Below are 27883 nucleotides of genomic sequence, written 5' to 3' on the forward strand. Positions count from 1 at the left end.
GAAAATCCACTGCATAAGCGATGCTTTCGTGGGAAATTCACAGTGAATCTACATTTTGATGGATATTAGTTGTATATTGTTTGGAGCACGGACGTGTTCAGACGCTTGGCGTGCGCGATGCGAGACGCGACGAGCTTCTTGAGCCGCTGGTTTTCTTGCTCAGACGCGACGCGCTGCTGGTATTGGCGAGCAGCGAGTCGTTTCCAGAAAATGAGCTCCTTATTATCGCCGCTGCGCACGGTGTGAGATTCCAGCTGCACGGTCTCGAGTCTTCGCGTCAGGTTGTACTCGAGCAGTCGAAGTCTGTCGATCTCTTGCTTTGGCGTCTGACGCTTTCGTTTCTTGGACGTTGGGCACTGGGGGGATGGTTGGACAGGAATCGACTGCTTTGCTTCTGTTGCAGAGGACAAGACGTGTCCAAACCCGTCGATGGCATCGAACGTATCGGCTACGGAAGTCGGCGAATCACCAGCGTTCAGCTCGCCAACGTCCAGCTCAAGGATGAGTTCCATGCCCCAGTCAGTGATGAAATCCAGCGTAGTCTCCATCGCTGTGCGTCCAATTGATCTCGAAGTCGGCATGTTCGGTAGTGAGGTCTCCTTGCAAAAACGCAATTGAGCCGGGGGAAGATCAAGATCGCTTAATAATAACGACGATGGGTGAGCAAAATCATTGCGTCGGAGAAGTTATTGACTGGAAAAGTGGACAGGCACCTCGTGTTGTGGCTACAATAATACGAGAAGTCGAGTGAGTGGATATCGGTTGCCTTTGCCTTCACAAAATATGAAGCCAATCACAAAAAATAGACCAGAATGTAAAATAGTCTGAATTGGCCCAGTCTTTCGTTTGCAACCATGCTGGCGTCGAAGCCCGACGGCAAACGTGCCTGTGCCTACTTAGCTCCATCAGAGGGTGGACTGACCAAATGGGGGAACAAAAAGCGCGTGCGTCGCATTCACGTCGAGCTGTCGCTCCACCGCCAGCAAGTGCAGGAGCTGGAGCTGAAACTCAAGCGATTGAAGCTGCAAAAGTCCCTGTCCGTGGCCATGGAGCACCAAGACACTTGCAGAGACCAGATGCGCACAACTGCAGGAACCGAAGCTGTTTCAGTGTGGAACGCAATTGCAGAGCGTCAATTTCAAGAGAGACTGAGGGCCCAGAGCCAACAGAAAAGACTCCGCGACACACAAACTCAACTGACCCAATTCTCGACGGAACTGCTCAAGCTTCTTGAGAAATGCGGCAGTCGAGAAAAGGTTGGAAAACTGACATTGGCGACCACTAACTTAGTTTATGTAGATGCTGAGAATTGTGTTTATGTGCAGTTAGTGGGGGGTTTGACAGTGAAGCAGCCGCTCAAGTTTTGGGAACTTGCAGTGGAGGCGGATCATGAGCTTTTTGCGGAGCAACTGGCGAGTGTGGCGAGGCTACGACTGGAGCTGCAACAGGGTCAGGCTCCGGGTAAGACGATGAACTTTGATTGGGGATTGTGTATGGGGAACGTGGCGGTGAAGCGAAATCCGAGTGCCAATAGTGGGGTTGCTCTCGAGATGCACTGCGGTATGGCGGTGCCGTTCAATTTGCAAGTGGCAGCCAGAGCATATTGGAGATTCTTTTGTCTCGAACATGGAGAGGTGCCGAGCTGCGATGATTTTACCAAAGTGCCTGTACGTTAGAAGGTTGTGAATGTATAATATTTTGAGGATATTGTCGAGCTAATCGTTGCTGTTTCGATTTTTTAGACGGATACCATCGCTCAGTCGTTCTCGATTCGACTGCAGCTTGAAGGCTTGATACTACGGGCTTCTGGAAAGTATACATGCCAGCAATATGTTGCTAAAGACGAGGTCACGATTGTGTGGGCCGATCATACCGATGTCTCGGAGTTTGGTGGGATCAAGTTCAAAGGAATGCAATATCAAAAGCGAGCGTGCATTAAGCTGCGGCGAGTTCCTCACGAAGGACCCGGGGAGCAGTCCACGTCGACGGTGGTAGAAAAACATGTTGAGACTATCCCAATCTTCCGCGAAGGCGACGCTGATATCCTGCAGCAAACTGAAGCGTTCATTAACTCGGCTAACCAGACACACAACAAACTGAACAAAATTGTTGGACAAGCGATGGCCAACCTGCTGCTCGAAGAAGATTGGAAAGCTACATTCGGCTAGCAAACGATATGCATGCGAAGATTGACGTACGATAACAACGCGTGGAAAAGAATCTGTTTTTTTTATTCTTAAAAATGTGTGTTTATCAATCTACTCTGTCGCCACCTACTGTCGCTTTCCAATCTTCCTCTAGCAAGAAGTTACTCATCGTCTGGCAAAATACGTTGTTCACCCTACTATACGACCGCTTCACTGCTTTTATCAAGTCCTGAGTCTGCGCTGCCTGGTTATCGGTGCCCTCTTGAAACACAGGAGAAGTCTCGGAGAACGCTTCAACTACAGTCGACGTGGACTGCTCGCCAGGTCCTTGGCGGAGAACGCGTCGCAGCTTCACGTACCCTCGTTTCAAATACTGCATTCCATGAAACTGGGCACCACCGAACTCCAACAAATCTGCGCACTCGATCCACACGAGCATGACTTCGGTCTCTGTGACGAATTTGCGGCACGTGTACTTGCCCGACGCTCGCGAGAAGAAGCCCTCGAAATCCATCTTGAGCGAAAACGATCGCACTAGCGAATCCGTCTGTACAACAATGAATCACGGCTTTAGACACAAGCAGCATTACAGTGGAAAAGGTTCATATCTTACCGAAATATCGCTGTGGCTGATACAGCTCACGTCTTGTTGCATGCAGCCAAATAATTTCCAGAACGCCTCGACAGCCACGTCTAACTTGAACGGCAGCACTGTGCCGCTGCGTGCCTCAAACACAATTCCCACTTTGACGTTGGGATCAAACTTGATCACCTCCTCACCCAATGACAAATCCCAACCAAAACTTATCCTTCTGCTGGGCGACTGGGACTGTTTCCACCGCTGCTGCAACTCCAGATACATCCTCACCACCATCGTCAATTGCTCGGAGAAGATCTCGTCGTCTGCTTTTGTTATTAGGTCCCAATACTGGGACTGGGGCTTGTTCTTGATCTTCTCGCACAACTCCTGCACAAAACTTACGTAAGTTTTGCGTGGGGCCACTTTCTTCCAAGTCACTTTACCTGTTTACTATTTTCACATCTCTGGAAAAACTTTTGCAGCCCATCTGAAAACTCAATCAGCTGGCTGTACGACATTTTGAGCTCTTCATTTTGCTGCTCCGCGCGCAGTCGCTCCTTCAATTGCCCCTCTGCAATGTCGTTCCACACGGAACTACATGTACTACTCGAAGTAGTTCTTATTTGGTCCGTCCAGTTGTGCTGAACATTCGGCGACGTCTTTTGCAGCTTGAGACGCTTCACTTTGAGCTGCAGCTCGTCCACTTGCTGTCGATAGAGCGGTAGCTCTCTATGAACGCGCCGCACACGCTTACTCCCGCTCGGCTTGGCCGTCTCTGACATGAGAACAAATGTTATGTAAGGTTACTCTGACTTTATTTGCTCACTTTTGTGACTTTGCTACATGGGTACATCAAACTCATAGCCGTACTGCTGTCTGTTTGACGGCTTCTGCTTCCTGCTGCAACATCGTCATGATCATCTCTCGACACCGCAGAATCACTGGAGTGGCAGATTTAATGAAGAACTCCAGCAATTCGCTGATTCCCACGGTTTCATCCGAGTTGCCGGCGCCAAAATCTGGGACTAAATACACGCACGCCTTGACACACGTTTGAGGGACCCCGTTGCTGCTGCTATCACTGACAGTGATCCGAGCGTCGTCAATGAAGGACACTCCAGTCGGGTGGCTGTTGTCCTTCACGTAGGGGTGGATGGTAGATCTCCCTACGATAACCATCCGATTGTCTTCTTGGTGCTTCTGGACCACTTGGTTCATCCAATAATCCTTTGGCGGATCGGAATCTGGAAGGCGGAAGGCAAAGCAGTGAGCTTGGATGTCCTTGGTGTTGTAGATTTTCTATTTGGCAGCAAGAGTACAACAGGTTAAAGATACAATGTGATGCAAGAAACTGACAATTCTGTGCTTACGTCGAAAGAGCTGGCGAGTGAGATGAGTCCCTCTTCCGTGATGAATCGCCACATTGCCCGGCTGGTGACGTCGTAGTTAAAGGGCATTGCGATGCGAGTGGCGAAGCGAATGCACGTGCCGTATGACGGGTGGAGAATTGCCTTAATATCGTGGTTGTCCATCTCGAGCTGCTCAATACCTTCCGTCGTGAAGGCCTCGTCGACGCTCAAGTACGAGCGCTCCAAGTGAGCTAGACTTTCGGCGAGTGTCTCCGAGCTCGACGGGCCGAAGAGATCAGGTGGGAGTATCGGAGCGAGCTGGTTGCCAAGATTCTGGTGATCGATCAGCAAGTTAGGACCAAATTTGCTAGTAGATGGTCGTGAACTCGTTCGTTGCTTACCTGACTGGGCGGAAGTTGCTTCAGTGTTTCTTCAAGACCCTGTGCAATCTTCAGTTGGTCCTGCAACATGCTTCGCAGCTCCTGGTTTTCACGTTCTGCGCGCATCCTGTCTTTCAGCTGACGGCCAGCCATGGACGTCCACACAGACGGCATGAGCCCCTCAAGCGGCAACGATTCCCCCGCAGACGTCGAGAACCCGAGCTGCAGCCCTCGCAGCTGTTCGTCGAGCTCCTTGACTTTGCTGCGCAAGAACTTGAGCTCGACGATTTCACGGCGAATGCGTTTCTTCTTGGGAGGCGGCCCGGTTGCAGGTGGTGCAGCTGCTTGAGTTGCTTTTGGCGTTGTCGTTGTGTCGGGCATTGAGCGGCTGGACTTCCTGGTACGTCGCGGCGGCGAAGTCTTCGCCAATGGACCCACCACCATGGGTTCCATGTCCATCGGGTCCATTGGCACGTCGACTGACATCGGTGGTCGACTCGTGTCATCAGGACTCGAGAGCACGTTTTCTAGCTCCTTCCAGTCGATGAGGCCGAGAACGTCGTCCACGGACAGCCGTGGCGCGTCGTCTGTGACGTACGAGAAGCTCATGGGGCATTCGGTGCGGTATTGCGTCTTTCAGAGTGAAAACTTAAATGGTTTTGCATTTCAAAGCTCAAAGTCTGAGGCCGCAAACGTGCGCAAGCGGCGCGAGACACGACTAGAGTTTACGCCGCCCCCAGGGGTAGTCAACACGGGTCATACCGTAAACAATAAGCACACCGGAACCTGAACCTGAATGGCTGGGGACAGACTTTAGCTTTGGTCGGCACGGCATCGAGGAGGGTGGGAGTTTATTCTCGAAATACTTCCCTGCCGCTTTATCAGCGGTCGATCTATAGCTCGGCGAGCCTGTGTCAATCGGAGAAGCCTGCCATTTTCGAGTGGCGGACTTGAATGGCACGCGAACGAGCTGTTGCTGGAGCCCCGGCTTTGAAAGACCGATTGCGCGGATTGCGCCCAAACGTTTTTGGGGCGGAACAACCGTGCTTATTCGAGCAATACGCTCTTAATTTATCTCTGGGAACTTGGATAACCTCCCTTATTTGGTTGTTATGGTTTTCAGAATAAAGTATATTCGTATCTTTATAACATATATACCTGTAACAAATAATTTGTTGACTACGTAAAGTTGTAGAGTAGTTTTTCGAGCACGCCATCAGCTTGGTTCAGTTGGTCAGGGGGAACTTGAGACGGACAAATGTTGTGCACCACGCGGGCTCCCGTGTCTCTTGACGTATGGAGGACAACAGTGGTCACTGTGGTCAAGTTGCTCGCCGTCCGTACATGCACATGTAGCACGTGCTAATGCTACAATTTTAGTAAGTCATTCGGAACTCGTTTTTCGCGTTGAAAGTCGCCTCTGCCAATGCAGCATTCTCCACCAAGTGGAGTGCACCAGTTGTGAGAGCAGCCTCGCTCGATGATGGCTCGTGGCACATCATCACCTTGCGCAACGGCGGCTGCCGTTCATATCGCCATCGACCGGATTTTCTCGACGATCGGCGATATGGCGAGCACCGCCATGTGCGAGTCCGACTGGTCTGCTCGGAGATTTGCGTGTCATTGCAGGTGGAATGATGGTGGCAAAAGCTGATTACCGCTGTGCACATGGGGCCATGATCAATCGATGACGGCAAGACTGTGTCTCTGCAAAACAAAACGAGAAAAAAATCTATTGCACGCGAACGTTTGAACGGAGGCTACGGCCAGGACGATGCTGGCTGCGTGGCGGCCTTCCGGGCCTCCTCCATCATGATGCCCGCGACGACCTCTTCGCCGAGGTGCATATTGCGGTGGAACGAGTCGATGACAAAATCCGTGAGTGCCCCCACGGTGAAATCCTGGTCCGAGGCGTCGACATCGAAGATCGGCTTCAGTTCCATGCACGACGAGATCGTCGACCACTTGCCCTTGGACGACCCGTCTTTCGCCGACGCCTTCTCAATCACGATCCACCCGTTCTCGTGGAAGCGGATGCCGTTCACCGGTGCCGCGGAGAACTTGATGGGCTTTGCGAGGCCCCGCGTGACTATTACCACGCGGTCGCCGCGCCTGCGACACTCCAACACGCTCTCGCAGCGATAGTCAAGGCTGCCGTTATCACTCTGGATTTTCTGGCCGAAAGTCCTGGCGACGGTGTGTTGTTCGGACGAGGTGTCATGCTGTGAGGTGAGACGGGAGTAACATTAATCAGCCAAACTGCACAAGCCACGCGCAGTTTTTCACGGATGTTGCTGCGTACCTCCTCGTAGAAGTAAGCCTGGCGTTTCGTAGCCTCGTAGGAGGTGAATCGCCACATTCCTCGCGCTGTCACATCTTGCGGGAACGGAATTCGCTTGAAGCCCACAAACTGCAGGGCGATACCGTTGTCCAAGCTCGAGCTAACCCGGACGTCGACCTTGTCCTTCTCGATCTCTGCGTATTTCCTGATATCATAGCTAGCATCCACTGCATCGAACCCAGCATCCAGTTCGGATAATAGCTGAGCATGGACAGCTTTCTGGTCGCTGCTGACAGCCATGGTAAGCACCTTCGACTGTTCGGAGCGGGGCGGGCCCGACATCATCTGAATGACAGAGCAGCACAGATTATCGTCAGAACAAAATCTGTAAATGAGCCACAAGTGAAATCAATACAACAACACATACATCGCTCTCCGGTTGATCTTCTAAGATCTTCTCGAGGCACTTAGCCAACTTGATCTGGCCTTCCAGTGTCGATTTGAGCTTGCGGTTCTCCTGCTCGGCGCGTTCTCTGTCCTTGTACTGCCTGTTGGCGAGACTCTCCCACACGGAGGACAGCAGCGAGGGTCGCTCGGCCTTTTGCTTCCCGTTGCACGCCAGCTGCGTAGAGCTGCCGTGGCCCTCGTTGCTCTTGAGCTCAGCCAAGCTGCTTTCCATCTCCTGTACCTTCACGCGGAGGTACAGCAGCTCCTCTCTCTGTCTGCGGATCCGCTTCTTAGTGGGCTTCTTCACCTCCGCCGGCGAGCCATTGGCCGCCGCCGCCTTGGCCGCCAGCTCGGCGTTGGCAGCTGCAAAGTCCTTGGCCGTACGTGTGGGGGACGCTGCCCTCGGGCGCTTCATTTTCTTGACTCTAGAGTCAGTCGAAGGCGTCGCATCGTCGCTGCTGTTGCTGCCATCGCTCGTGGACGCGTCGCACTGCGTCGTGAGCACCGCCAGCGCGCTTTCGAGCGACGTGTCCGACTCTGTGCCCATCATGAGGCCCGTGAACTCGCCCAGGGGCGGCGACTTGAGCGCTTCGGGCATGGCCATGAGGTTCAGCGATGGGTCGAACAAGTCGTCGGGCTGCACATCCGCCAGCAGCGCGTCCAGCTCCTGGTCTGCCACTGTTCTCTCCTCGTCGCTGCCCACGTCACAGGCGTCCGCGAAGGCCAACGCCTGCTCCAGCGCCAGGGACGAAGCGTCTTCGAGCTGGAAGCTGTTCATCATGGTCAAAATGGTCAATAGAGGAAAAGCCGGACTGGTATTTTCGCGTTAAACCTGATGATTGTGCTCAAGTCACTGAGACAAAACGCATTACTTGAAGTGAGTATGGAGTAGGCGTTGGGCGGATTACGCCCGGCGGTAAGGGATAGGGATACGGATAATTGATTACTACTGTCGCTTTTTGCCGAATTTTGGTTTGCGAATTTTGCTTCAAATGGCAAATGTTGTTTTCGCACTAAAGCAAGACGCAACAACGGATAATGATGGAGCCGTAGTTTCAAGCACAATATGCACGTATACAAGAACTAATGCATGCACAACGTAGTACATGTAGTACTCTGAAAGGAATGGCTTCGTCTAGACAAAGTTTGTGCTGTACCCAGTCTTCTCAGGCCCAACTTCAATTTCTTCCGATGCAGCACGCCCAGAAGCTTGCTTCGCGCGCTCCACTTGGAGAGCGTGAGTTTTCAGCCGCCGTTCGATCTCCCGCTTCTCGCTGGCGGTGGTGTAGAGGAACGTCCCGAAAGTGGCTAGTATGACCACACCAGCGACCGCAATCGATACAAACAATGGCGGGCCGTACTGGTTGTCGTCACTCTTGACTTTGGTCGTATCCGTGCAACGAGGCCCGGTCCAGGTGTGCGAAGCGCACTCACATCGGCCGTTGGTGCAGTAGCCTGTTCTCACGGACGCTGAGCTCTTAGACGCGATAGTGCAGTCGTCGTCCGAGCTGCAGAAAGCCTTGCCAGCAACGTCGATTACCATATTATCATCATCTTGGTAGAGCTCGATATGATCTTCGATCCACTTCTTCGTCGGGTGTGTCGCTGGGTCGCACCCGTAGGCCATGGTGGACGTGTCCTGATACACTCGGATGTAGTCGATCTTCATTTTCATCGGGAATGCATCGCAAATGGCGTTGGTCTTGTTATCCTTTCCGTCGCCGTAACAACCAGAGACGCCAGCGTTTGGAGGTTTCGACCCCCAGGTACTTGAAAGAGCAACGTTGAAAATGAAGTACATCGGCTCCTCGATCATGATTTTCCTCGGATTCGTCTGCGCAGCGTTTTGCGGTGGGTTTGTGATACTCTCTGCGGTGATTTCATAGAGTGGCTGGCCTTCCACCTCCCACCGGATGTAGCCGCTATCACCCGTGACCCACTCAGCAGAGTACGTGACCCAGTCGATGTATGCGGCCATGTGGATTCCCCAGTTTGAAGAGAGCGCATCCATTTGGTACATGAAAGAAGATGCCGCGCTGGTTGATCCGCCGGATTGCGTGCACTTCACGGCATCATTTCCAGCGTCGCACAGGTAGGCACCAGTGTATGAGTTCATTCTTGGGAAACATGTACCGTTCGTGTTAACTCCCCAGTGCTGCGTTCCGTTGTCCATAAACCCAAGGTCTGCGTTCACATCAAACGATGCCGGACAAAGCTCCGCTGTACACGCGTTTTCCGTGATGCCCGTTGTCACTGAAGTATTGATCTTGGCAAAGCTTTGGACCTCCTCACTTTTCACGGCGCATAAGTTGTTGGCACCATAACGCATGCCCTGGTACCAGGACTTGTGCCCACGAAGTTCGGCGTAGTACGCCGTTGGTACGTCTGGGTTATTAGCACCAATGGTCGTGCAGCCATAGCTGTACATGCAGGACGAGGAGACGTTGTCGTGCAGCATCCGAAAGTCGTCAGTCATACCAGGGCCCACTTGCATCGATGAGGAGATCGCAGTGCCACCACCTTCCAGGATATCGATTTCTGGTGCCCCGCGACCTTGGTGCGGGTTCATGCCTGACCCAGGGTCGGGATCACATGCACTAATGCGCTGGTTTTGAGAGTCGAAGACGGTCTCGTTGCATTCGTTGTAGGAAAAAGGCCATACACGAGCTGTCGAGCCCGTGAAGATAGCACGTCCCAAGTTCCCGAACATCCAGATGCCAGGCCAAGTAGGGTAGTAGTCGATGGTCTCGGCTCGAGCGTTTTTCGATCCGGTGATGTCAGGATTCCCGGACTTCTTGCCGACCACCCCAGGGAGTTGAGCACGCACAACGACCAGCCTACCTTGGTAGCAGAACTTGTTCCAGCCTTGTACCATTGCGCCACGGTAGTAGAAAGACACGTCCTGAAAGCCAGGAGGCGTGATGTAGTCGTTCCAGACCGTGATATTTGTCTCGTGGATGTCAGTTTCGATGTAGAAGTAGCAGTCGTCACCGTCACACTCGGTCGAGGTCATATTAGTGGAATAGATCTCTAGAGCAGCATTCACACCGTCGGGCTTTTCAATTGCAGTCCAGAGGTGATCTTCCCCTGCTTCGAAGTTGCGGTCTTCCGAATTAAACTCGTCGCTCATTGTCAGCGTCCAGGTCTGCCCACGAGACGACTTGTGCGTTTGAGCATTTGCCGGAGTATCGACATCCACCCACGGCAAGATGCCCGACTTTGTCGTGTACGCCTTGGAACCAAAACTTGTCGAAGACAGGAACCCAGCAGCAGTAGCAGCGACTGCAACAGTGTGTCGAGCTCGATTCCAGCTTTCCATTCTGGACCTGTCGTCGGACTTGGTGTTCGAACTCGCAGATTGAAAATGAGCAGGGACACTTGGAGACTGAAGTTCATCGATCGCGTTTTCGTGACTAAGTGCTTATGCTTACCGAGTCGATCCCGTGGGCGTCGAGTAATACGTATTACAGTTGTGCCCGTCGTATTCGACACCTCTTACATCCAATAAACGGTATCACTTGATCATGTGTGCCATTTAATTACGTCCATTTTTCGTCTGCACAAATTTTATTAATTTCAGTTACGGATATAGCCCACTCTGGCGAATACGGGGCGCACAACTGTACTCGTTGCCCACTGACTTGCATCCCCCATACTAAAATCCATTGTCGGAATCGGCATAACGTCATCATGGACTCTTAATAAACCACACGCAGCATCACATAAAATACCTGTAAAATCATAGAAAATACACATAAACTGATGAATTAGAAGAACCAAGTATACTAATAGAATCTGATTGGCTAGATAGATTCCCACTGTAAAAAGTACAACTTGTTCTGCCGGATTTTAGTGTCTGTCGGATTTACCTGTCGTTGTCTGTTTATACATGAATATTGTACGTTATTTGTTTTTCGTCAGCTGCTTGCGAGTTCCTGTACCCACGCATATTACTCGACGCCCACGTATGTGTATTACTCGACGCAAGCGTGGCGGCTGTTTTTTTTTGCTTTTTCGTCAGATGCTTGCGCGCACGCATATTATAGATTGAAATCACGCAGTGAGTGAACGCCACGACGGTACAGTCCTCGGGATTGAAATTCCCCTTCGCTCGTACAAGTCGAAGTCTTGAGCAGAACTTTCTCCTCCATGCCGTCTGAAATCTGGGCAGTCGAAGCTCCACTTTGGCTCCATCGATGAATTCCTCAACCCAACGCTCCAAGCGAAGAAATAACTTGTACGGAGCTCTCGAGCAGACGCGGCAAATTGTGCTCAGACGGGAACAACAAGAAGTGAATGCCGGCCAACCATAATTCGTCCTCAGCTTAGCGGCACGCGTGAAGCCAGCGAGGGCAGCGTTTTTCGCACCTTTGGATTTGGGATAATATTGCTGAGCGACACCTCAAAAAAAAAAAAATTCTGGTGTGCAGTGCAACGGGTGCCAGGCTAACCCACGGGATCGACATCGGTACATGTGTACTCGGAGGAAGTGGAAGATTGCAATTGGCACATCCGAGCACTTATCGACTCCATCGCCAGAGCTCACTCCAAAACGAACAACAATAAAGGACAAATGGTGTGCGAGCTCCTACTCGAGGGATACTGGAAAGCACCGTACGGGAAATGCGTGCTAGCAATGTAGTCAAATAGCTTTCGTTCATGCATTTAATACATTTCGCCATTTGTTCCGGACAAGAGCATCCTCCACACGATGGTTAAAATGCGTTACTGCTGCATCCCACGCCGCCGCGCCCACCCTGTCAACGATTGGCACGATCCGTGAAATGTCATTCTTGTCATATTGAGTAGCTTCGCGGTGAGATTCCATCACAGAAGTCGGCCCAAGATCTGAAAAGCCGTTCTGCCGCACAACACGGCGTACGGTTTCGTAAAATACAACAGGAGGCAATGTCTTCGGTTCGATGAATGTCTGCGAAATAAACACCGTTCTGGTTTGCTCCACGTATTTTCGAGTCACTTTACAATTTGTGATGGAAACTGTCAGATCACCACTTGTAAACGAGGAGACCCAGCAGCTCAGCAACACGTTCCTGGCTTTATCGAAATACTAACCACAACAAATAATTTAGTCGAAGGAGTGAGAGGTGCAGACAGCTATACACTTACGCTCGAGGCCAGGTGCTTTGGACCTTTCCAATCTAACTCTGCGAGGCAGCTCCAAACGGCCCCCGCTGTGGAGCTAGTGTCAAATGGCACGGCGAAGCAGTCGAGAAATTCGATGCATTTCTTGGATGTGCCTCGTATCGTCACGCTTTTTCGACCAGGGCACGGAAGCTCGTGAATGCCAACGTTTTCGAAAACTCTGTCCACACTGGCGTATACCTCGTCCAACCCCACAATCAATTTGTCGAACACGGGATCACGGAGACAAACATTTCCGGCCATACTTGACAAAAGTTCCTGGTGGGTGCGCAATGCAACTGCGCTTTTCATAGTCTGCAAACACAAAACAACACTTCTAAGTATCTACACTTTCCATCCCAACGTCGTCATAACATAAGGCGATCGAACCTGTTGGCGCATGCGTCGCTGTAGAAACCGACGCAGCGACTTAGTGATCCCAACTTGACGTTCTAACGCAGCTCGCAGTCCGTTGTTCTTCCGCACCGAGAGTTGCCGACGCTTGGCTTCGTGTTCAGCCTTGCTCCTCTGCACCATTGCAGCCTCCTGTTCAGCACATGATAGGTCGGCGTCAGCCATTCTTTCTTGCTCCTCCGCCACAGCCTTGAGCTGCGCCAGTCGAGCGCGCAATTTGTGCTCCTCTCGACGAAGCTTCCCCATCTCCACTTTGCGGCGCTTGACAGTCCCGGGCATCGCCGGACGACGCGCCACTTGCGTCTCCTTTGCTGTGTCTTCGGACGAGGAGGAAGTCGCTGCATTTGGTCGACTCCATAGTTGTGGACTCATTAGCGAATCTTTCAACGATCCATCTTCGTCACTGTCGACGGTTTGAGAGGACAAAGTGTGCAGTAAGAGTAAGAGTTCTTCCTCATCTTCGCTCATGGACTGATTGTCCAGAGGCTGCAAACCACCGGCGGTCAGCGGAGACCATGGCGCTAGCTCCATTTTCGTCACGCTGAGTCTCACTGACTCTTTTTGACAATCATGGTTTTCACAAATTTAATTTTGAAAAAATAATCATTGTGGCCTCATTCCTGTCGTAATCCTGCTAGCGTGTCTTTAGTATCCAATCCCCATAGCCAAAAATCAACCGGAACGGCACATTGACGTCGATGAATACCAACGCGTTCAGAGCCGATTTTGGCGAGATAAACGCCACACCAAACAAACCGATGCTCAATGACTCCGTGCAGAGACTTAGAGAACTGCGGCCTGATACAACGAAGCAGATCCCAGTCGTAAACCCAGCAACTAACCCGAAGAAAAAGCGCATCCGGCCGCAGAAACTGGAGCTTGATTACCTGCGAGGCCTAGTGGGCAAACTGGAGAGAAATATGTCGGAGCTACAGGTCAAGCAGTCGGCAATTGACAACAAGTGCATCAAGACTGAAACAACGGCCCCGTCGATCTGGAAAGGGATAGCGGAACGGCAACAAATGGATCGAGTTCGAGCTGAGGAGAAGAACCAAAGGCTGCGCTCAACTCTGGAGGGTCAGCTAAAGTTGGCAATGACGTTGGAAGGACTGCTGAGCAAGCGCCCGAGAGAAGAGGTATGCCTTGAAAATGAAAGTTCGGTATTTGGAGTTCCTACTCATCGGCGTTGATTGATGCAGGAACTGGCGGTTTTAGCTGGAAATAAGCGCTTGAAGCCCGTTCTCGATACTGCGGTGAGTCCGCCCGACGATGATATCTTCGCCGACCAGCTGGAGCACGTGCTGCGTGCCCATCTTGAAGTGGGCGAGCTCTTCGGTGGATCGGAGTTTGCAAACCCAACGGCTTCTTTCTGTGACTTGCATGTGATGAACGATGCACTTACGGACACTGGTGTGGCTTTTGTGAAGAAGGCTAATTCGATGCTACCTTTCGACGTAAAAGTAACAGGGAGAGCTTTCTGGCGCGCGCTCGCTGAAGAAGGCACATCAAAAGATAGCTACTCTTTAAACGAGAGACTGAAGACAGGAAGCCTGGTGTCTCGCTCGTACGCTATGCACTTCGATGCTGGTCCTTTCCACGCGAACGTGCTCGGGAAGGAGACATACCGAAGATATGTGCGGGACGACTGCGTTATGATAATGTGGAAGTGGGTTGTCGATCCGGTGGAGGTCAACGGCACCAAGTTTTCCGGGTTGCGGTGCCACGAGACCGGTTGGATCGTGCTGCGTGGAGTCAACATCGGTGAAATGTGCACAGCTGAAAATGAGTTGGTAGCTCCAAAAAATGCCCCCAGGCCGGTGATGTCGACGCTACTGCAGTCGTATTCGAGGATGACCATGGAACTCCAGGACGACATCGCCAACCAAGAGCTTCAAGTTGGGGTTCTAACAAATGTTGTGGTTAACCTGCACGACGCACTTACCGAAGTGTGCGGGAAGATGATGTCCAATGTTCTCGTTGAAGAAGACTGGAATCTCAACGGGTGGGTCGGCAAGTTGTCTCTGTAGTGTAAGGGCATTTGTACTGTAGCAAGATTAATAAAGACAGGATGGTGGCGGATACTTATCGCCGCCGACCGCAAATGCATCAAAGCTTTCACCATCGAGTTGGTTGGCGAGATCTGCGTCAGGACCGACCATAAAACTACATGTGGTTTCTCACCCTACCTCCCGACGATAATATCCGGCGAATGGATATTGCCGTTTGTCACAAAAGTAAACATTGGCCAAAAGTCTGAACGCATCAATCGACTGCACGATGAGCACCTCGTTCCTGCCTCTGGACGAAGCCTTGGCTCTCTTCACGAACCTCAGCGCGGACAGCATCCAGACCCACAGCCGCATGCAGCGCCCCAACGCTCCGAGGGTCGTGTGGAAAACGGAACCCTCCGACAGCCGCGCCGCCGACCTGCTCTCGACTGTCTCTGTTCCTCTCGTGAAGGAGGTGGCGCCTGCTCCACCCAAGAAGAAGCGCATTCGACGACAAAAGTTGGAACTCGATTACCTGCGGGAGCTGGTGGGCAAATTGGAGCAGCAGATGACGCAGCTGCAGCTCTCGAAATGCTCGCCATTGGCTTTGGAAGAGGAGACAGTGAAGAACAGCCTCCCGTCCGTCTGGAAGGGGATCGCGGAGAGGCAGCAGAAGGAGAGGGCGCGGGCGGAGGATAAGAACCAGAAGCTGCGCGTGTCTCTGGAGGGGCAACTGAAGCTCGCGGCCAAACTGGAGCGACTGCTGCGTAAACGTCCGAGAGACGACGAGGTGGAGGAGCTAACGGACCTCAAGCGCTGCAAACCGTTGGCGGACACAGCGATGAGACCCACCGACGACGAGATTTTTGCAGACCAGTTGAAACATGTGCAGCAAGCGCATCTCGAAGCGGAGAATGTATTTGGTGGACCGGAATTCGCGGACAGAGCGGCGACGTTCTGTGATTTGCACGTCATGAACGACCCGAGCTCGGATTCAGGAGTGGCATTTGTGACAAAAGCGAGCTCGATGCTGCCGTTTGATGTCCATGTGACGGAGAAGGCCTTTTGGCGAGCTATTGCGGTGGAAGGCCCAAAAAAACGGAGCTACTTTTACGATGAGAGACGTACGACGGAGAATCTTGCGGCTCGCTCGTACGCGCTGAACTTTAAGGCTGGATCATTCAGCTCGAACGTTCGAGGTATGCAGACGTATCACAAGTATGTGGCCGACGACTGCGTCATAATCACGTGGAAGTCGAACGCGGAGCCATTAGAGATCAACGGCACCAAGCTCAGTGGACTGTGGTGCACTCAGACTGGATGGATTGTGCTTCGTGGCGTCAACCTCACGAACGAATCTGCACTGCCTGAGTGCATTGATACATCAAGCGTTATGATGTCGACGACGCTGCAGTCCTACTGCAAGATAACCTTGGAACTGCAGGACGACATCGCCGATCAAGAGTTTCAAGTTGGCGCGCTTACAGATTTCGTGGTGAATGCCCATGATGCGATTACGGAGGTGTGCGGGAAGCAGATCAACGAAGTGCTGGTTGAGGAAGACTGGAATCTGAACGGCTGGCTCAATAATCTAACGCTCTAGCCGTCGAGTCACTGAGTTCTGATTTCGATTGACGAGTGTTTACTTCATGGTACATGTAATGATCCACAGTGTTCGATAAGCATGCTTTCAAAAGGTTTGGTGCTACTTTGTGACTGTGGAGGTAAGCAGATGTAAACGTCAACGTATGGGTCACTGCTGTCGATATTCCAGCAATCAGCCCACCGTGACACAATACGCCTTGCGGCGATCCGGGATGTTTTGCCAATTACTTTGTAGTACTTGCAGGGAGATACATAAAACCCAGAAGAATCAATGTCCTTGGAACTACTATTGCCAAGATGATAGCGTCGATGCGGCCTCAGTATCCCTGACAATTTCCAAGACGAATCGACTCTACAAAAATCTAGATCGTCACTGCGGTCTCGCCTCCGCGAAAAGCCCTCCAGTCTTCCTCGACAAGAATCTCACTCAGCTTTTGGCGGTACCAGTCGCTCACCACCTGATGGGACTTCGATACCCAGTCAATGACCTCTCGCGCCCGTTTCTCCTGACCTGCGCTGCCATTTCGAAAACGCGGCTGCGTCTCCGAATGCATCTCAACGATAGCGGATGATTGTTGGTCCGGGCCTTCAGGATGCAGTTGGCGAACTCTGATCCAGCCTGACTTCTGAAGTTGAACTTCTTGACAAGGCGTGCGTACTTCTGCTGGGCCTGTGCGGCCAGCGAAAACGATGGTAACGCAGCCATCTTTATCAACGTATTTCCGACAGGTATGTTTTCCACGCACGTCGATCTTCCGTCCGAGGTGTGTCGAAGAGCATGTGAACGATCGAGCAACGGCATCACTCGTTACAGCCTGCCATACAAAAATGTGTAGGTTAATCAACAATTTCTCGAGCAGTAAACATGGAGAAGCACCTTACATCAATGGATGTCAGTTTGTGCATTGGAGACAGCGAAAACATCTTCCAGTACGCGGCTGCGGTGGTTTTGACATTGAAGGGCAGCAACGAGCATCCGTGCGTCTCCAGCACGAGGCCTACGTCACTATCTGTTCGTACGTGGGGTTCGCCCACTGAAATGCCCCACGTCGCGTACGACAGAGCAGACCTGGGATCTTCCACTCGACGCCGCTTCACCTCGAGGCGAATCCTCACCACCAGAGTCAGCAAGGCTGCAAAGATTCCTTCGTCGTCTCCTGATTGCATGTCCCAGTATCGATCGTCCTCATTCTGTCGCTGAAGCATCGCCCGCTCCGTTTGTTGTTGCTGCCCGAGAGTGCGGGTTGGCAACAGTTAGAATAAATAATGACAGTAGTAAGCAACATCTCCTACCTCTCCTCCCAGAGCTTTCTGCACTCGGATCTGTAGTGTCTGCGCCATGTTACTCTGGCTACGCAGCGTGAGCTTGAGCTCCTCGTTCTGCTTCACCACGCGCAATCGCTCCCTGAACTGGCGGTCGGCGATGGTTTCCCACACGCAGACAGGTCCGTAATTTACCTTGTTCAGGCTATTGCTACTTAAGCATTCATTGTTTTTGCTCGGAGCACACGAGGCCACTCGGCGCTTCTTGAGCTGCTCCAGGCGGTGTTCCAGCTTCCCCGCGAGTTCGCGTAGCTGCTGGAGCTCCACTTGTTGCCGTCGCACGCGCTTTTTCTTGGGAGCGGGCGCGACTTGCGCGTTCGACACGGAGGAAGGCGAGCTGCTGCTCTCGGTACTGGCGTCGGGCGACATCGTTTCCAGCAGAATGGTTCTACTCTACTCTACAGTACATGTACCGGTACAGTATTGTCAATTTCCAGAATGATGGCAATATGTATACGTAATCAATTACCAATCGAACGGAATGGATGAAATCGTGTTTTTGAGCAAGCGATGAGCTTCCTCGAGCCTGGCGACCCGGAGACGCTGGCGGAGGCGTTGGCATTCGTGGACGGCTTCGACTTCTCCACAGAGAGCAACCAGACGGACGAGTCGTCAAGCGGCAGCGATGGGTCCACGAAGACGGTCGTGGAGGGTCACAAGCGCCGTCGGAGCGAGCGAACCGCGGAGCAAGAAGGACGAGACGACGCACTGCCAGACAAGCACGAGAAGGCCAAGAGCAGACGCCGGAACGCCGTGTACTCGGCCCGTCTACGCGCCAAGAAGAAGAACGAGATGCAGCAGCTGAGAGAACAGGCGACGCAGCTACAAATGCAACTGGAGCGACTCAAGAGCACAAAATCCGCAAGCAGCAAAGGTCTTCATGGTGCTGAGCCGTTGACGCTGGGGGATTGCAATTCTGAAACGAGCTACTGGCTGCAGGAAGCGACCGCTCGGGCGTATCAGAGACAGCAGGCGGAGCAGCTGAACGCGCAGCTCAAGGCCTTGCTGGGGAAAGTGGTGAAGAGGTCGAAATCGATGCAGGACGCGTTCCAGAACCTGCAGGCGCTGGGATGTGAGGTCAACATGGCCGTCGGAGCCCCCTCTACTGTTCTCGTGGGGATGTCCTTGCGGAGTAATGATGCCACTCCACAATTGGAGGAACTACGGGACTATTTGGACGGAATGTATGCCAACGCACACGACGTGCTTGCTGCCAGTGGGGCAGGCTCAGCGGACTCGGCGACGCTCATTTCACAGATCAAACGTGACCCAGTATCTGGCAGACGCGTTGTACAGTTGTCATCGTCAACTCCACTGGAGGACGATTTGGACACTGCCAGCCGCATGATTTGGCGCGGCATGCAGCTTAAGGGCAGCAAGTGCTGCAAATACCACGTCCATCGCCTGCACGTGAACACCACCTCAATCGCAAAAAGTTTCTTTTTGACGCTTGGTGAGGCCGCAACACCATGCACTCTCCACGGGGCAGCTTTTGTGCGCAAGTTCGAGGAGCGGGACCGCATCTTGTACCTCTGGACGACTACTATGGTGCCATCAAGCCAAGAGTCCGGTAGTGATAGCAAGTCGTGGAAGTTGCGCATCCGTGAAAAGGGGTGGACGATGTTATCAAGATCTCCTGGTGACCCAGAGCATGCGTCAGTGTTTCGTTCGTGCTACGAGGTTTCAAGTGAGGTCCGCGATTTGGGACTCGACGTCGGCATAAATTCATCAGCGGAGAGGAATTATGATCGTATCAGCCACGGGGTGCTCAACTTGCTCAGCAGCGACTTGCGCAGGTTCCATGAGCGGGTGCAGGGCACGTTGCTCGCAGAATCACCACTGACGGTGAAGGCGTGAGTAGCCAGCCAAGCTTCCCAAACAACTTTATTTCTCAAGCTGGTGATCCTTGAAATGGGGCACCCATACTGGTTAGGAGTGAAACTTTGAAGCGTGCAAGCCAGAAGCTCCGATTAACGGAGTATCGCGTATTATAACAGCATCCTGCTTCCTCGCCTTCGTGTAAACAACCCAATATGAGCTTCCGACGGTTGCGGCTCTGAGACCCTCGCCGAGGTGCCGACATGAGTTGCTGGAGCTACAGAAGCAGGGGTGAGTTTGGAGTTGCAACTGGAGCGGCTGCACCTTCGTCTAACCATACCCACAGGCCATGTGTTTTGCAACCGCCCAAGCGACGGTGGAGATGCTGTACCTGCTCTCATCGCTTTGCTGCTGCAGGCTGCAAATAAGGTTTAGCAGCGACAGAAAGCCGAGGAGGTAAATGCACAGCTAATGGTGCTGTTGTAACGGTTGAAGGAGAATTTCCAGGAGCTGCTAGGTGTGTTCATATACTTCTAAGTATCTACGGTGTCTGAGCTGCAGCTTCAATTCGGTGTCTGTCCATCAAACTCGCCCATGGAGCTGTGTTTGAGTTTTAATGAGACTACTGCACAGCAGGACGAGTGTCCTCTGGTGCGGCGCGGAAGACGCATAGCTGAGCAAGGTATTGCGATGGACATACTATGGATACCTCTGTAGGAGTGTTGTCAATCTAGCCCTCATCGTGTGTGTTCAACTGGTAACTCGAACACAGGAGATTGCAACTGAGCAGCTGGGTTCGCCTCCAAAAGTGTTGTAGGTCGAATGCGCGGTACTCTGGCGCGCGCTCAAAGCATAGCGACATCCATCAAGACCCGTCACTACAATAGCAGTGGCGCTACCGCACACTGCAATCATGTTTGACGCAAGCACAACATCCAAAACTGACAACAGGAATCAGTCCGCGTCCGGAAACCATCAGACCTGTTTTTTTGCTTTGAATCAATGCAGAACCCAGAAGTGCACCCGATGCTGACTGCAGTGTTATCCACACCGTGAAGTCACTACGAAGACAAAACGAAGGTTGTGACGAGGCCGCTGAGATTTGCAATGGATGGCGGCGGTGCCGTGCGCGCGCTTGTTCCGAGCGGTCGTGGTAAAGTCATCTTGGGGGTGGTCGTCTTGGGCACACACATTCTCGTTCCCGGCTCAGCAATATCGCGTAATCGGGCAGCGCGTGCTGCGTGTTGACTCCTTGCCAGACGCAACGGCGTGATAGTCTCACTCCGAGTTTCGCCTCCGACCCCACAAGTATAATGAATCTCCTCCTTGAACCGAGCGCCCCGAGCTTCCTGTTCGAGCCCGACACACTCGACGAACAACTCATTAGCTCGGACATTCTTGATCTGCTTGAAGTCGTTGACCTGGAAGGAAGCTGCCTATTTGAAAAGAGCCCACAGCATGAAAAAGCGCTCGCAGTTCCCGAGGCAACGTTGAGGAAGCTGAATCCTCGTTGCTGCTCGGACCAAGACCAGGAACCCAAGCCCAAAAGAGTGAGGAAAACTTCTGCTGCTCGCCCACGGCTGCGGAACAAGGAAAAGATCGAGCTGCTGCGTTGCGAGATCAAGAGCCTCGAATCAGAGCTTGATCATCTACGCGACACAAGGCGAGATGCAGAAGAGAATGGCCAATCCGGGGCTATGTGGAAGATCATTGCCATGAGACAGAGCCAAGACCGAGAACGGGCACAAGCTGAAAACAAGGCGCTCAAGGAATTGCTCACAACACAGTCAACGCTGACCTCATCGCTGTCTAGCGTGTTCACCCAGTGGGAAACCTTGGCCGTACCAGATCTTAGTAAAAACATATAGCTGCCAGGGCTCTATCGTCCTATAATTCTACATGTATAATGCGCTTATTGCTCTAACTGGTCCAACGAGCACTTCACAACCACTTACGCCAGCTTTATCAAGTGAAGAGGGGGCTTTCATTCGTACCCCGAGTTTTAATCGTTCAAGACGCTTCCGCTCCTGTGAATCCTCTGTTGAAAGTGTGATGCCCTGCGCATTGCCAATAATGGTTCGATGTGCATGTTGTGCTCGCCGACGCGCAACGCACCCCAGCCGAGCTTTGGACTCGCCGATTGAGGATCGACCTCTCCAGCATATTCTGTGCAGCGAATATGCTCTTCAGCATCTTATTGTAATGCTCTGCACGTTGCCTCTGCTGCAACTGCTTCGTGGATCCATCCCTCCATCGCGAGGGCGCGTTTTGTGGGTGTTACAGCCACGGCTCTCCCAACATGCTGCAGATCTGCAAGCTCCACGCCCCAAGTCTGAATCTCGCGACGCAAACAATCAATGTTGCCTCTAATCCGAAGCTTTGGACGGGAGTGCTTCGCCGCCTTTAGCTCTGAGTCGTTTGCAGCTGATGCTTCCGCCTTGATCTGAGTACTGACGTAGTTTTCTTCGTCCTCGACGTCAAGCAGAGGAAGGATATCCGCGACAAAAATCTGCTCTTCCAAATCGGAACCGCTTTGCTCTTGTCGTCTCGAGTGCGAAACTTTCGCAGCGAAAGTTTACTACCGGAGCAATGCCTTGCAGGAGGGACGATGTGTGGACTTCAGCTTGGACTAATCCAGTGGGAACATAATCACACCAAACTGCACATAGTGTGTCACACACTACATTGTACGCCAACATTACTCTCATGACGAAGAAGCGCGTGCGAGGCGAGCGCCAGCGCCTGCAGGACGTGCAGTGGCGCCAACGCAAGAAGCAGGAACGACAACAGCTGAAGGACATGGCGCAGCAGTTAGAAACACAGCTATCTCAGTTACAGCAGGACAAGGAGCGCCGCTCTCCACCGGCAAGTCCCTCGTCCATCAAGCAAAACAAAATCAGAGAATTTTGGCAGAAAAGAGCAGAGACGAGGAACCAGGAACAGGTCGAGGCTGAGCTGCTGAACTTGACGCTGCGGAGGGCGGTAGCCTACGAGCTGCGAGTGGCCAAGTCTTTACGGACCACAATGCAGAGAAGACCTCACATGCCGGTAGGTATTGAACTGCAAACTGCATGGCAGACTTCTGTAGGGAATGTTGTCGATAAGGTCTGACTGACCTTGTCGTTTTGTTGTTGTAGCGCTCAGTGATGCACGACATGCGTCGTGCAAGTTGTTCCCCGACGGAGACCCAGGCACAAAATTCCCAGTGCTCGCAGTGCTGCAATCCAACCTCACTTCATATTAACCCTGCTACAGTCCGACGAGAAATCGAAGCGACGTTGCAGCGGATGCACGAACAAGCGGTTGTTGTGCTCAACTCCAGTGCGGCAAATGATTCGCTTTCTTTCACTTTTAATGTTCGACTGGATCCTGTTGCTGCGCCAACCGTGGAGGTGACCATGTCAGTTCCTATGAATTGTGCAGTGAACGACGCTGTCAAGTTACTGGGACCGAAATGTCGAGCTTGGGGGCCTGGAGATGTTACTGGCTCACGCTGCGTTCCGGTAAGCGCATGGATGAGAGAGAATAGAGAAACGAGTCATTGCTAAAACGGTATCTAACTTTCTGGGGTCGCTGCTGGCAGGAGCCTCGACGCTGTGGTGGCCTTCCAAACGAGCAGCAATTCACTGTTGAACTTGGCGCTCCGTTCAAGACTGTGCTTCTTGATGGTTTTGGCTCGACACGTAAGATTGACGACGAATATCGGCGAATGATTTTGTGGGCGGCTTTATCATTCGATAGGTGTGGAGCTCTGTGTTTTCGAGAACGCACGTGGCTTGCCGTGTATCGGTCGCCATCGAACCCAGCGAACGAATCTATGGTCCGGATATACCACTCAGTCGCTGCTGAAAAAGCTGGGGGTTGCGCCGTAATTGATGGTGAAAATATCAACAAGGTGTGCGACCGTGTGTTGAGTGCAATGGGCAAGCAGGCTAAAGAACGGTACTTGGCGATACAGCGTGGAATTCTGCTTCAAACAGGACGGAGCGATCTCATTAGTTTTGTCGGGCTCTAAGACAAGGTTACGCTGTCGCTACGGCTTACAATGCCGTGCAGGATCTCCGTCGATGTGGACGTGTTTGGGCAAGTGGTTATCTATGCAACTTCCAAGAGCCGCATCCTGCTGCAGGATTCCTGCGTTGATTGTGTTGTATCAAGGATTATATTGGCTTGCATACATCGCAATGGAGTGGTAACACCTTGTTACGTGAGGTGTAGTATTCTACAATATCCTCTTTAGATGCTTGCTTTGTGACCCATGGGGGTACACCTGGTTACCCATTCGGAAATAATTGGGATCGGTTGACCAATCACAGCGCGAGTTTCAGATCGCGATCACGTGGGAAATGTAACCAGCCATTTCCAACTGAGCCGCGTATGAACGATGGCCTCCGAGACTCCCGTGACGCTGTCGGACCTGGAGGCATTTCTGGAAACCATTGACAACAACCCTTCGCTCTGCAACGATTCCGTTCTTGTCAACTCAGGGGACGACAGTTGTTCTGTGAACGTACCTCACAGTGGGTGCGCTCAAAGCCAAACCTCAAATACCCATCAGTGTAAGAGCACGGGCCCACTACGGAAGCGAATTCGGAAAGTAGGGTCTGTGCCGTACTCAACAGATCTCCAGCGGCGGAGAAAAGCAGAACTGGCATCGTTGCGCTCGGAAGTCCGAGAGCTAGAAGACAGACTGGCGCCTTTGCTGCAAACGCACATTAGAGGCGAATCACCAGGGCTGGAGTCGTCGCAGCGAGGGAAGTGCGAGAGATTCAATCCCGCGATAATCGCGCGTGATGAACGTCAATGTTCGGAGCGTATAAATCGAGAACTGAAGGAAATCTTGACTTGTCGACTACATGTGTCAACTTCCATCCAGAAGCTGCTGGCGAAAAATGACATTTTTAAGGTACGGCTCTCGCATCAGCTTTTTGTGTGCTCACTCTTACAGCCGCTTACCGCACCCCAGGATATAGAGTTTGCGTTTGAATCTCAACCGATGCTGGATCAGTCGTTGACGGCGGCCCACACGGCAAATTTCGTACTGGCGGAAATAACGAAAAGTATGGATCCGATGTACCTTCAATCCAATGCAGTATTTCCGGATCTCATGGGGCGATCTACTGCTACGTTGGAATCCTACAAAAAGTGCCATGAGATGTGTGGAATCATCAGTGACAACTGTATCGAGACGATCTCCGTCACGCCGGTGCCTTGCACGATTGCTGAATCCTGGAGTATGCTATGGCACCAACTTGTCAGCAGGAAGAACGTTGAGCCTGATAAGCTCTACCGATTCGTAAGTTTGTGAAATAGGCAAAATCTGTATTGCAGCTCATACTCACGTCTTGTTTTTTTTATTTGTGTGGAAAATGCTCACAGATCCGCGTAAAGGAGACCTCACTCGAAATGAGTTTTACCTTACCATTGCGCGGTGAAAACCTCCAGCTTCTGTACGTAGACGCAGTGAGTGCCTACCGCAAATACGAAGAGCCAAACCGATTCGTTCTTGTTGGTAAGACGATCTGGTTCCTTCGAGCTGGTGGTCTCGAGCTCGAAACACGTCACTGGACAGTCATCTCGCCGCCCTCAAGCAATCCACTGAAAGAATCGGTGGTACGCAGTTGCAATGAATTGCGAGTGAAAAGGGTGGATTGTTCGTCAGTTGATGCAATCCAAGTGCGGAACATGTTGCTTACCTCAATAGCTGATAAGCTGCGCAGCTTTATGAAGATGGTGCAGAATGGCCTCCTCCGTTGCGTGCCTCGTGCAGAGGAATGTAACGTTTCAACAAACCGAGATGCACTATAATTATCGTAGCTGATAGAAAATATGACGGTACATGTACGATGTTGGTCCTTGTGGTACAATACTACGATTTGGCGTGTTTATCTTCGCATCAGCAACGTCAAGATAAAAAGTCGCGGTGAATATTCGGTGGCGGACTTCCGTTCAAATTTGAATGAAGAGCTTTCCCCAAAAAGAGTACAAATCCTCTACTTTCAAAAACGAGTTACGATTGGTTCCACCAGCCTCGGCTTCAAAGGAGCAAGGGGAGAGGCAGCAGTATAATAGCACAACACATGAAAGAAAAGATAACATATTTTGAATGGGCTTTGTACCAATTCGAAGATTGCTCGTTCAAATGAGGTATTTTTAATAAATATAATATAATAATAATGACAATAACTTTTATCTTCACACGATTAGTATGGGCTCAAGATTCCGAGGGCCGCGGTGGCAAATGGTCACGACTCGTACATTCCAGCAGCTTCTGCATCCAGCTTTCGGCAAACCGCTCCACTGTTGCGTTCTGCACGGCGTATATGTAAGTCAAACGACTTCACATTCACTGCTCGCGGCTGGGTCACCCACCGCACTTGAGCTCGTCGCGCCGACCAGGGGCTCGACAACCGTTTACATATACATGTACACAAGTGTTTGCACTTGAAGCAGACTCGCGCTTACAAGAAGCCGCAACTAAAATTCAGACAACAAGCTACAGTGTCCATGTCAGGCCCACGGTTCTTTTGAGCCCCGCTATTATACGTGTATGGAACTGGTTTTGCTGAGGTGACTGCACTGCATTGCACTTCACCATAACCACGATCTCAGTGCCACAGGGTTTGGCGGTCGTGCGGCACAGATGCATCATTTCAAGTCCGCCCTTTAGCCCTTTAGCAAAGACGAGCCTGGAGTGTGAAGACCAAACGACCCCCGTCCTCAAACACTTGATATTGTACCGTTTAACGCAACGGATGAAGGGGGTAGTCACGCCCAGGAAGTTCAACCGCCGACAATGCTGCGTGGATGCCTTTTGCCGAACAACTGAACAGCTGAACTGCGATTGTGACGTCGGAAGGCATGTGGATGAAGTCCGAGTTATTCCCATCCTGCAGGAATTGACACCGTTGCAAGTGCGAAAGTGATCGCCACTGCAGTGCTCATTCATCAAGTTACCACCCTCGAGGCATTGCCACGAACAAGTCAAGTCGCGCGTGACCTGAAGCAAGACCGACGACCATGAGCGCAGGCAAGAAGAAAGAGGCGTCCGTGACGGTGCCCACCAAGTGGTACGAGAACTGCCTGTGGCAGTCCAAGCTCATGTACGCCATTTCCAACGTGCAGCAGTCGTCCGTCGCCATCTTCCTGGCCGTGTACTATCAGCAGACTGCCGGCTTCTCCAAGGTGCAGATCGGCCTGCTGCAGACGCTGCCCTGCGTCTGCGCCATGGTGTCGCCGCCCATTTGGGGAGCGGTGGCCGACTACATCCGCAACCAGCGACTCGTGCACAACTTCTGCATCATCTCGGGAGGACTGCTCATGTTCTCCATCCAGTACTTCTACTGGTCGTACCATTGGACGCTCGCAGTGCTTGTGCTGGCCAACTTCCAGGCCATGCCCGCTGGCTCGCTCATGGACCACGCAGTGCTCGACATGATTGAGAAGGTTGGAGGAGAGTACGGCAAGCAGAGACTCTTCGGTGCTGTCGGATGGGGTACAGGCGCGTACATCACCGGCCTGGCGGTGGCCTCTGCCGGCATTTCGTGGGCGTTCAACATTAGCCTGATCTTCATGTTTGCCTCGCTGCTGGTGCTGCGTACTATTCCGCCGGTTAAGCACGGACACCACCACGAGACCCACACTACGATGGAAGAAGGAGGCAAACCCGCTCGCCGGCCGACGTTTGCCGACAATATGCGCCGCATCTGTGAGAAGAAGGACGTGATCATGTTGCTGCTTGTGGTGTGCTTCATGGGCCTTATGTACGGCGTGCTCTCGAGCTTCCTTGCGCTCAACCTGTTCAACTTGTCTGGGGGCAACGCCCAGATTGTGGGGATTGCCATCATGTGCGAGACCATCTCGGAGCTGCCGGCCTTCTTCTTCTCGCACGCTATTATCAAGAAACTCGGCACGGTGAAGGTGCTGCTGGTCTCCATCACTGCCTACGCCCTTCGAATCACGTACTACGCAGTCATGACCAATGCCTGGAGCGCCATTCCCTTCGAGTTTTTGCATGGATGCACGTTCGGCCTGGCGTGGGCTGCCTGCACGCAGTACATCTACACCGCCGCGCCCAAGGGCTGCGAAGGAACAGTCATGGGTCTGCTGAACGCGACGCAGAACGGCTTGGCTCGTGCTGTTGGCACGATGGTGGGCGGATACTTCTACCAGCACTACGGCGCGCGCGTTATGTGGGCCGTCGCGGACCTGGGCGTGCCGCTCGCACTCATTTTCCTGGCCGCATTCGCCTACCTCAAGAGTGAGAACGACGAGGTTCTTTCGGGCGACGATGTCGAGGCCGAGGAGTCCGAGATGTTCTCGCCACATCATCATTCGAAGGCTATTAGTTCGAGGGCACCGTCCTACGACGAGATCGAGTAAACCAAGTGACACCACTAAACGTAGGCT

At 52.3% G+C, this 27883-nt stretch overlaps 13 protein-coding genes across 13 annotated transcripts; 7 read left to right on the plus strand and 6 right to left on the minus strand.

Annotated features, from left to right (window-relative positions):
• Nucleotides 1-65: 65 nt before the first annotated feature.
• KRP23_15147 (uncharacterized protein) lies at nucleotides 66-548 on the minus strand (the record flags this gene model as incomplete). Its single annotated transcript, XM_067886055.1, has 1 exon — nucleotides 66-548. The coding sequence occupies one exon, from the start codon at nucleotides 546-548 to the stop codon at nucleotides 66-68; it is 483 nt and encodes a 160-aa protein (XP_067736811.1).
• A 306-nt stretch (nucleotides 549-854) lies between these two features.
• Nucleotides 855-2168, plus strand: KRP23_15148 (uncharacterized protein; the record flags this gene model as incomplete). The annotated part of the gene is made up of 3 exons (XM_067886056.1): nucleotides 855-1256; nucleotides 1326-1667; nucleotides 1743-2168. 3 exons carry the CDS (start codon nucleotides 855-857, stop codon nucleotides 2166-2168), a joined length of 1170 nt encoding a protein of 389 aa, XP_067736812.1.
• An 85-nt stretch (nucleotides 2169-2253) lies between these two features.
• KRP23_15149 (uncharacterized protein) lies at nucleotides 2254-3509 on the minus strand (the record flags this gene model as incomplete). Its single annotated transcript, XM_067886057.1, has 3 exons — nucleotides 2254-2694; nucleotides 2761-3114; nucleotides 3171-3509. 3 exons carry the CDS (start codon nucleotides 3507-3509, stop codon nucleotides 2254-2256), a joined length of 1134 nt encoding a protein of 377 aa, XP_067736813.1.
• Nucleotides 3510-3585: 76 nt separating this feature from the next.
• On the minus strand, nucleotides 3586-5065 carry KRP23_15150 (uncharacterized protein; the record flags this gene model as incomplete). Its single annotated transcript, XM_067886058.1, has 3 exons — nucleotides 3586-4026; nucleotides 4098-4409; nucleotides 4478-5065. The coding sequence occupies 3 exons, from the start codon at nucleotides 5063-5065 to the stop codon at nucleotides 3586-3588; spliced, it is 1341 nt and encodes a 446-aa protein (XP_067736814.1).
• Nucleotides 5066-6216: 1151 nt separating this feature from the next.
• KRP23_15151 (uncharacterized protein) lies at nucleotides 6217-7965 on the minus strand (the record flags this gene model as incomplete). The annotated part of the gene is made up of 3 exons (XM_067886059.1): nucleotides 6217-6678; nucleotides 6759-7082; nucleotides 7165-7965. 3 exons carry the CDS (start codon nucleotides 7963-7965, stop codon nucleotides 6217-6219), a joined length of 1587 nt encoding a protein of 528 aa, XP_067736815.1.
• Nucleotides 7966-11841: 3876 nt separating this feature from the next.
• KRP23_15152 (uncharacterized protein) lies at nucleotides 11842-13271 on the minus strand (the record flags this gene model as incomplete). The annotated part of the gene is made up of 3 exons (XM_067886060.1): nucleotides 11842-12252; nucleotides 12312-12641; nucleotides 12717-13271. The coding sequence occupies 3 exons, from the start codon at nucleotides 13269-13271 to the stop codon at nucleotides 11842-11844; spliced, it is 1296 nt and encodes a 431-aa protein (XP_067736816.1).
• Nucleotides 13272-13498: 227 nt separating this feature from the next.
• On the plus strand, nucleotides 13499-14767 carry KRP23_15153 (uncharacterized protein; the record flags this gene model as incomplete). The annotated part of the gene is made up of 2 exons (XM_067886062.1): nucleotides 13499-13876; nucleotides 13940-14767. 2 exons carry the CDS (start codon nucleotides 13499-13501, stop codon nucleotides 14765-14767), a joined length of 1206 nt encoding a protein of 401 aa, XP_067736817.1.
• A 250-nt stretch (nucleotides 14768-15017) lies between these two features.
• KRP23_15154 (uncharacterized protein) lies at nucleotides 15018-16331 on the plus strand (the record flags this gene model as incomplete). Its single annotated transcript, XM_067886063.1, has 1 exon — nucleotides 15018-16331. One exon carries the CDS (start codon nucleotides 15018-15020, stop codon nucleotides 16329-16331), a length of 1314 nt encoding a protein of 437 aa, XP_067736818.1.
• A 364-nt stretch (nucleotides 16332-16695) lies between these two features.
• KRP23_15155 (uncharacterized protein) lies at nucleotides 16696-18025 on the minus strand (the record flags this gene model as incomplete). The annotated part of the gene is made up of 3 exons (XM_067886064.1): nucleotides 16696-17148; nucleotides 17216-17560; nucleotides 17627-18025. 3 exons carry the CDS (start codon nucleotides 18023-18025, stop codon nucleotides 16696-16698), a joined length of 1197 nt encoding a protein of 398 aa, XP_067736819.1.
• A 141-nt stretch (nucleotides 18026-18166) lies between these two features.
• KRP23_15156 (uncharacterized protein) lies at nucleotides 18167-19513 on the plus strand (the record flags this gene model as incomplete). The annotated part of the gene is made up of 1 exon (XM_067886065.1): nucleotides 18167-19513. The coding sequence occupies one exon, from the start codon at nucleotides 18167-18169 to the stop codon at nucleotides 19511-19513; it is 1347 nt and encodes a 448-aa protein (XP_067736820.1).
• A 1274-nt stretch (nucleotides 19514-20787) lies between these two features.
• Nucleotides 20788-21342, plus strand: KRP23_15157 (uncharacterized protein; the record flags this gene model as incomplete). Its single annotated transcript, XM_067886066.1, has 1 exon — nucleotides 20788-21342. The coding sequence occupies one exon, from the start codon at nucleotides 20788-20790 to the stop codon at nucleotides 21340-21342; it is 555 nt and encodes a 184-aa protein (XP_067736821.1).
• Nucleotides 21343-22180: 838 nt separating this feature from the next.
• On the plus strand, nucleotides 22181-25076 carry KRP23_15158 (uncharacterized protein; the record flags this gene model as incomplete). Its single annotated transcript, XM_067886067.1, has 7 exons — nucleotides 22181-22522; nucleotides 22612-22977; nucleotides 23058-23369; nucleotides 24351-24380; nucleotides 24441-24770; nucleotides 24854-24924; nucleotides 24992-25076. 7 exons carry the CDS (start codon nucleotides 22181-22183, stop codon nucleotides 25074-25076), a joined length of 1536 nt encoding a protein of 511 aa, XP_067736822.1.
• Nucleotides 25077-26494: 1418 nt separating this feature from the next.
• Nucleotides 26495-27856, plus strand: KRP23_15159 (Major facilitator superfamily domain-containing protein 6; the record flags this gene model as incomplete). The annotated part of the gene is made up of 1 exon (XM_067886068.1): nucleotides 26495-27856. One exon carries the CDS (start codon nucleotides 26495-26497, stop codon nucleotides 27854-27856), a length of 1362 nt encoding a protein of 453 aa, XP_067736823.1.
• Nucleotides 27857-27883: the final 27 nt, after the last annotated feature.

The sequence above is a fragment of the Phytophthora ramorum genome, assembly GCF_020800215.1.
Source record: "Phytophthora ramorum isolate Pr-102 chromosome Unknown Phyram_PR-102_s0025, whole genome shotgun sequence".
Lineage (NCBI taxonomy): Eukaryota > Oomycota > Peronosporomycetes > Peronosporales > Peronosporaceae > Phytophthora > Phytophthora ramorum.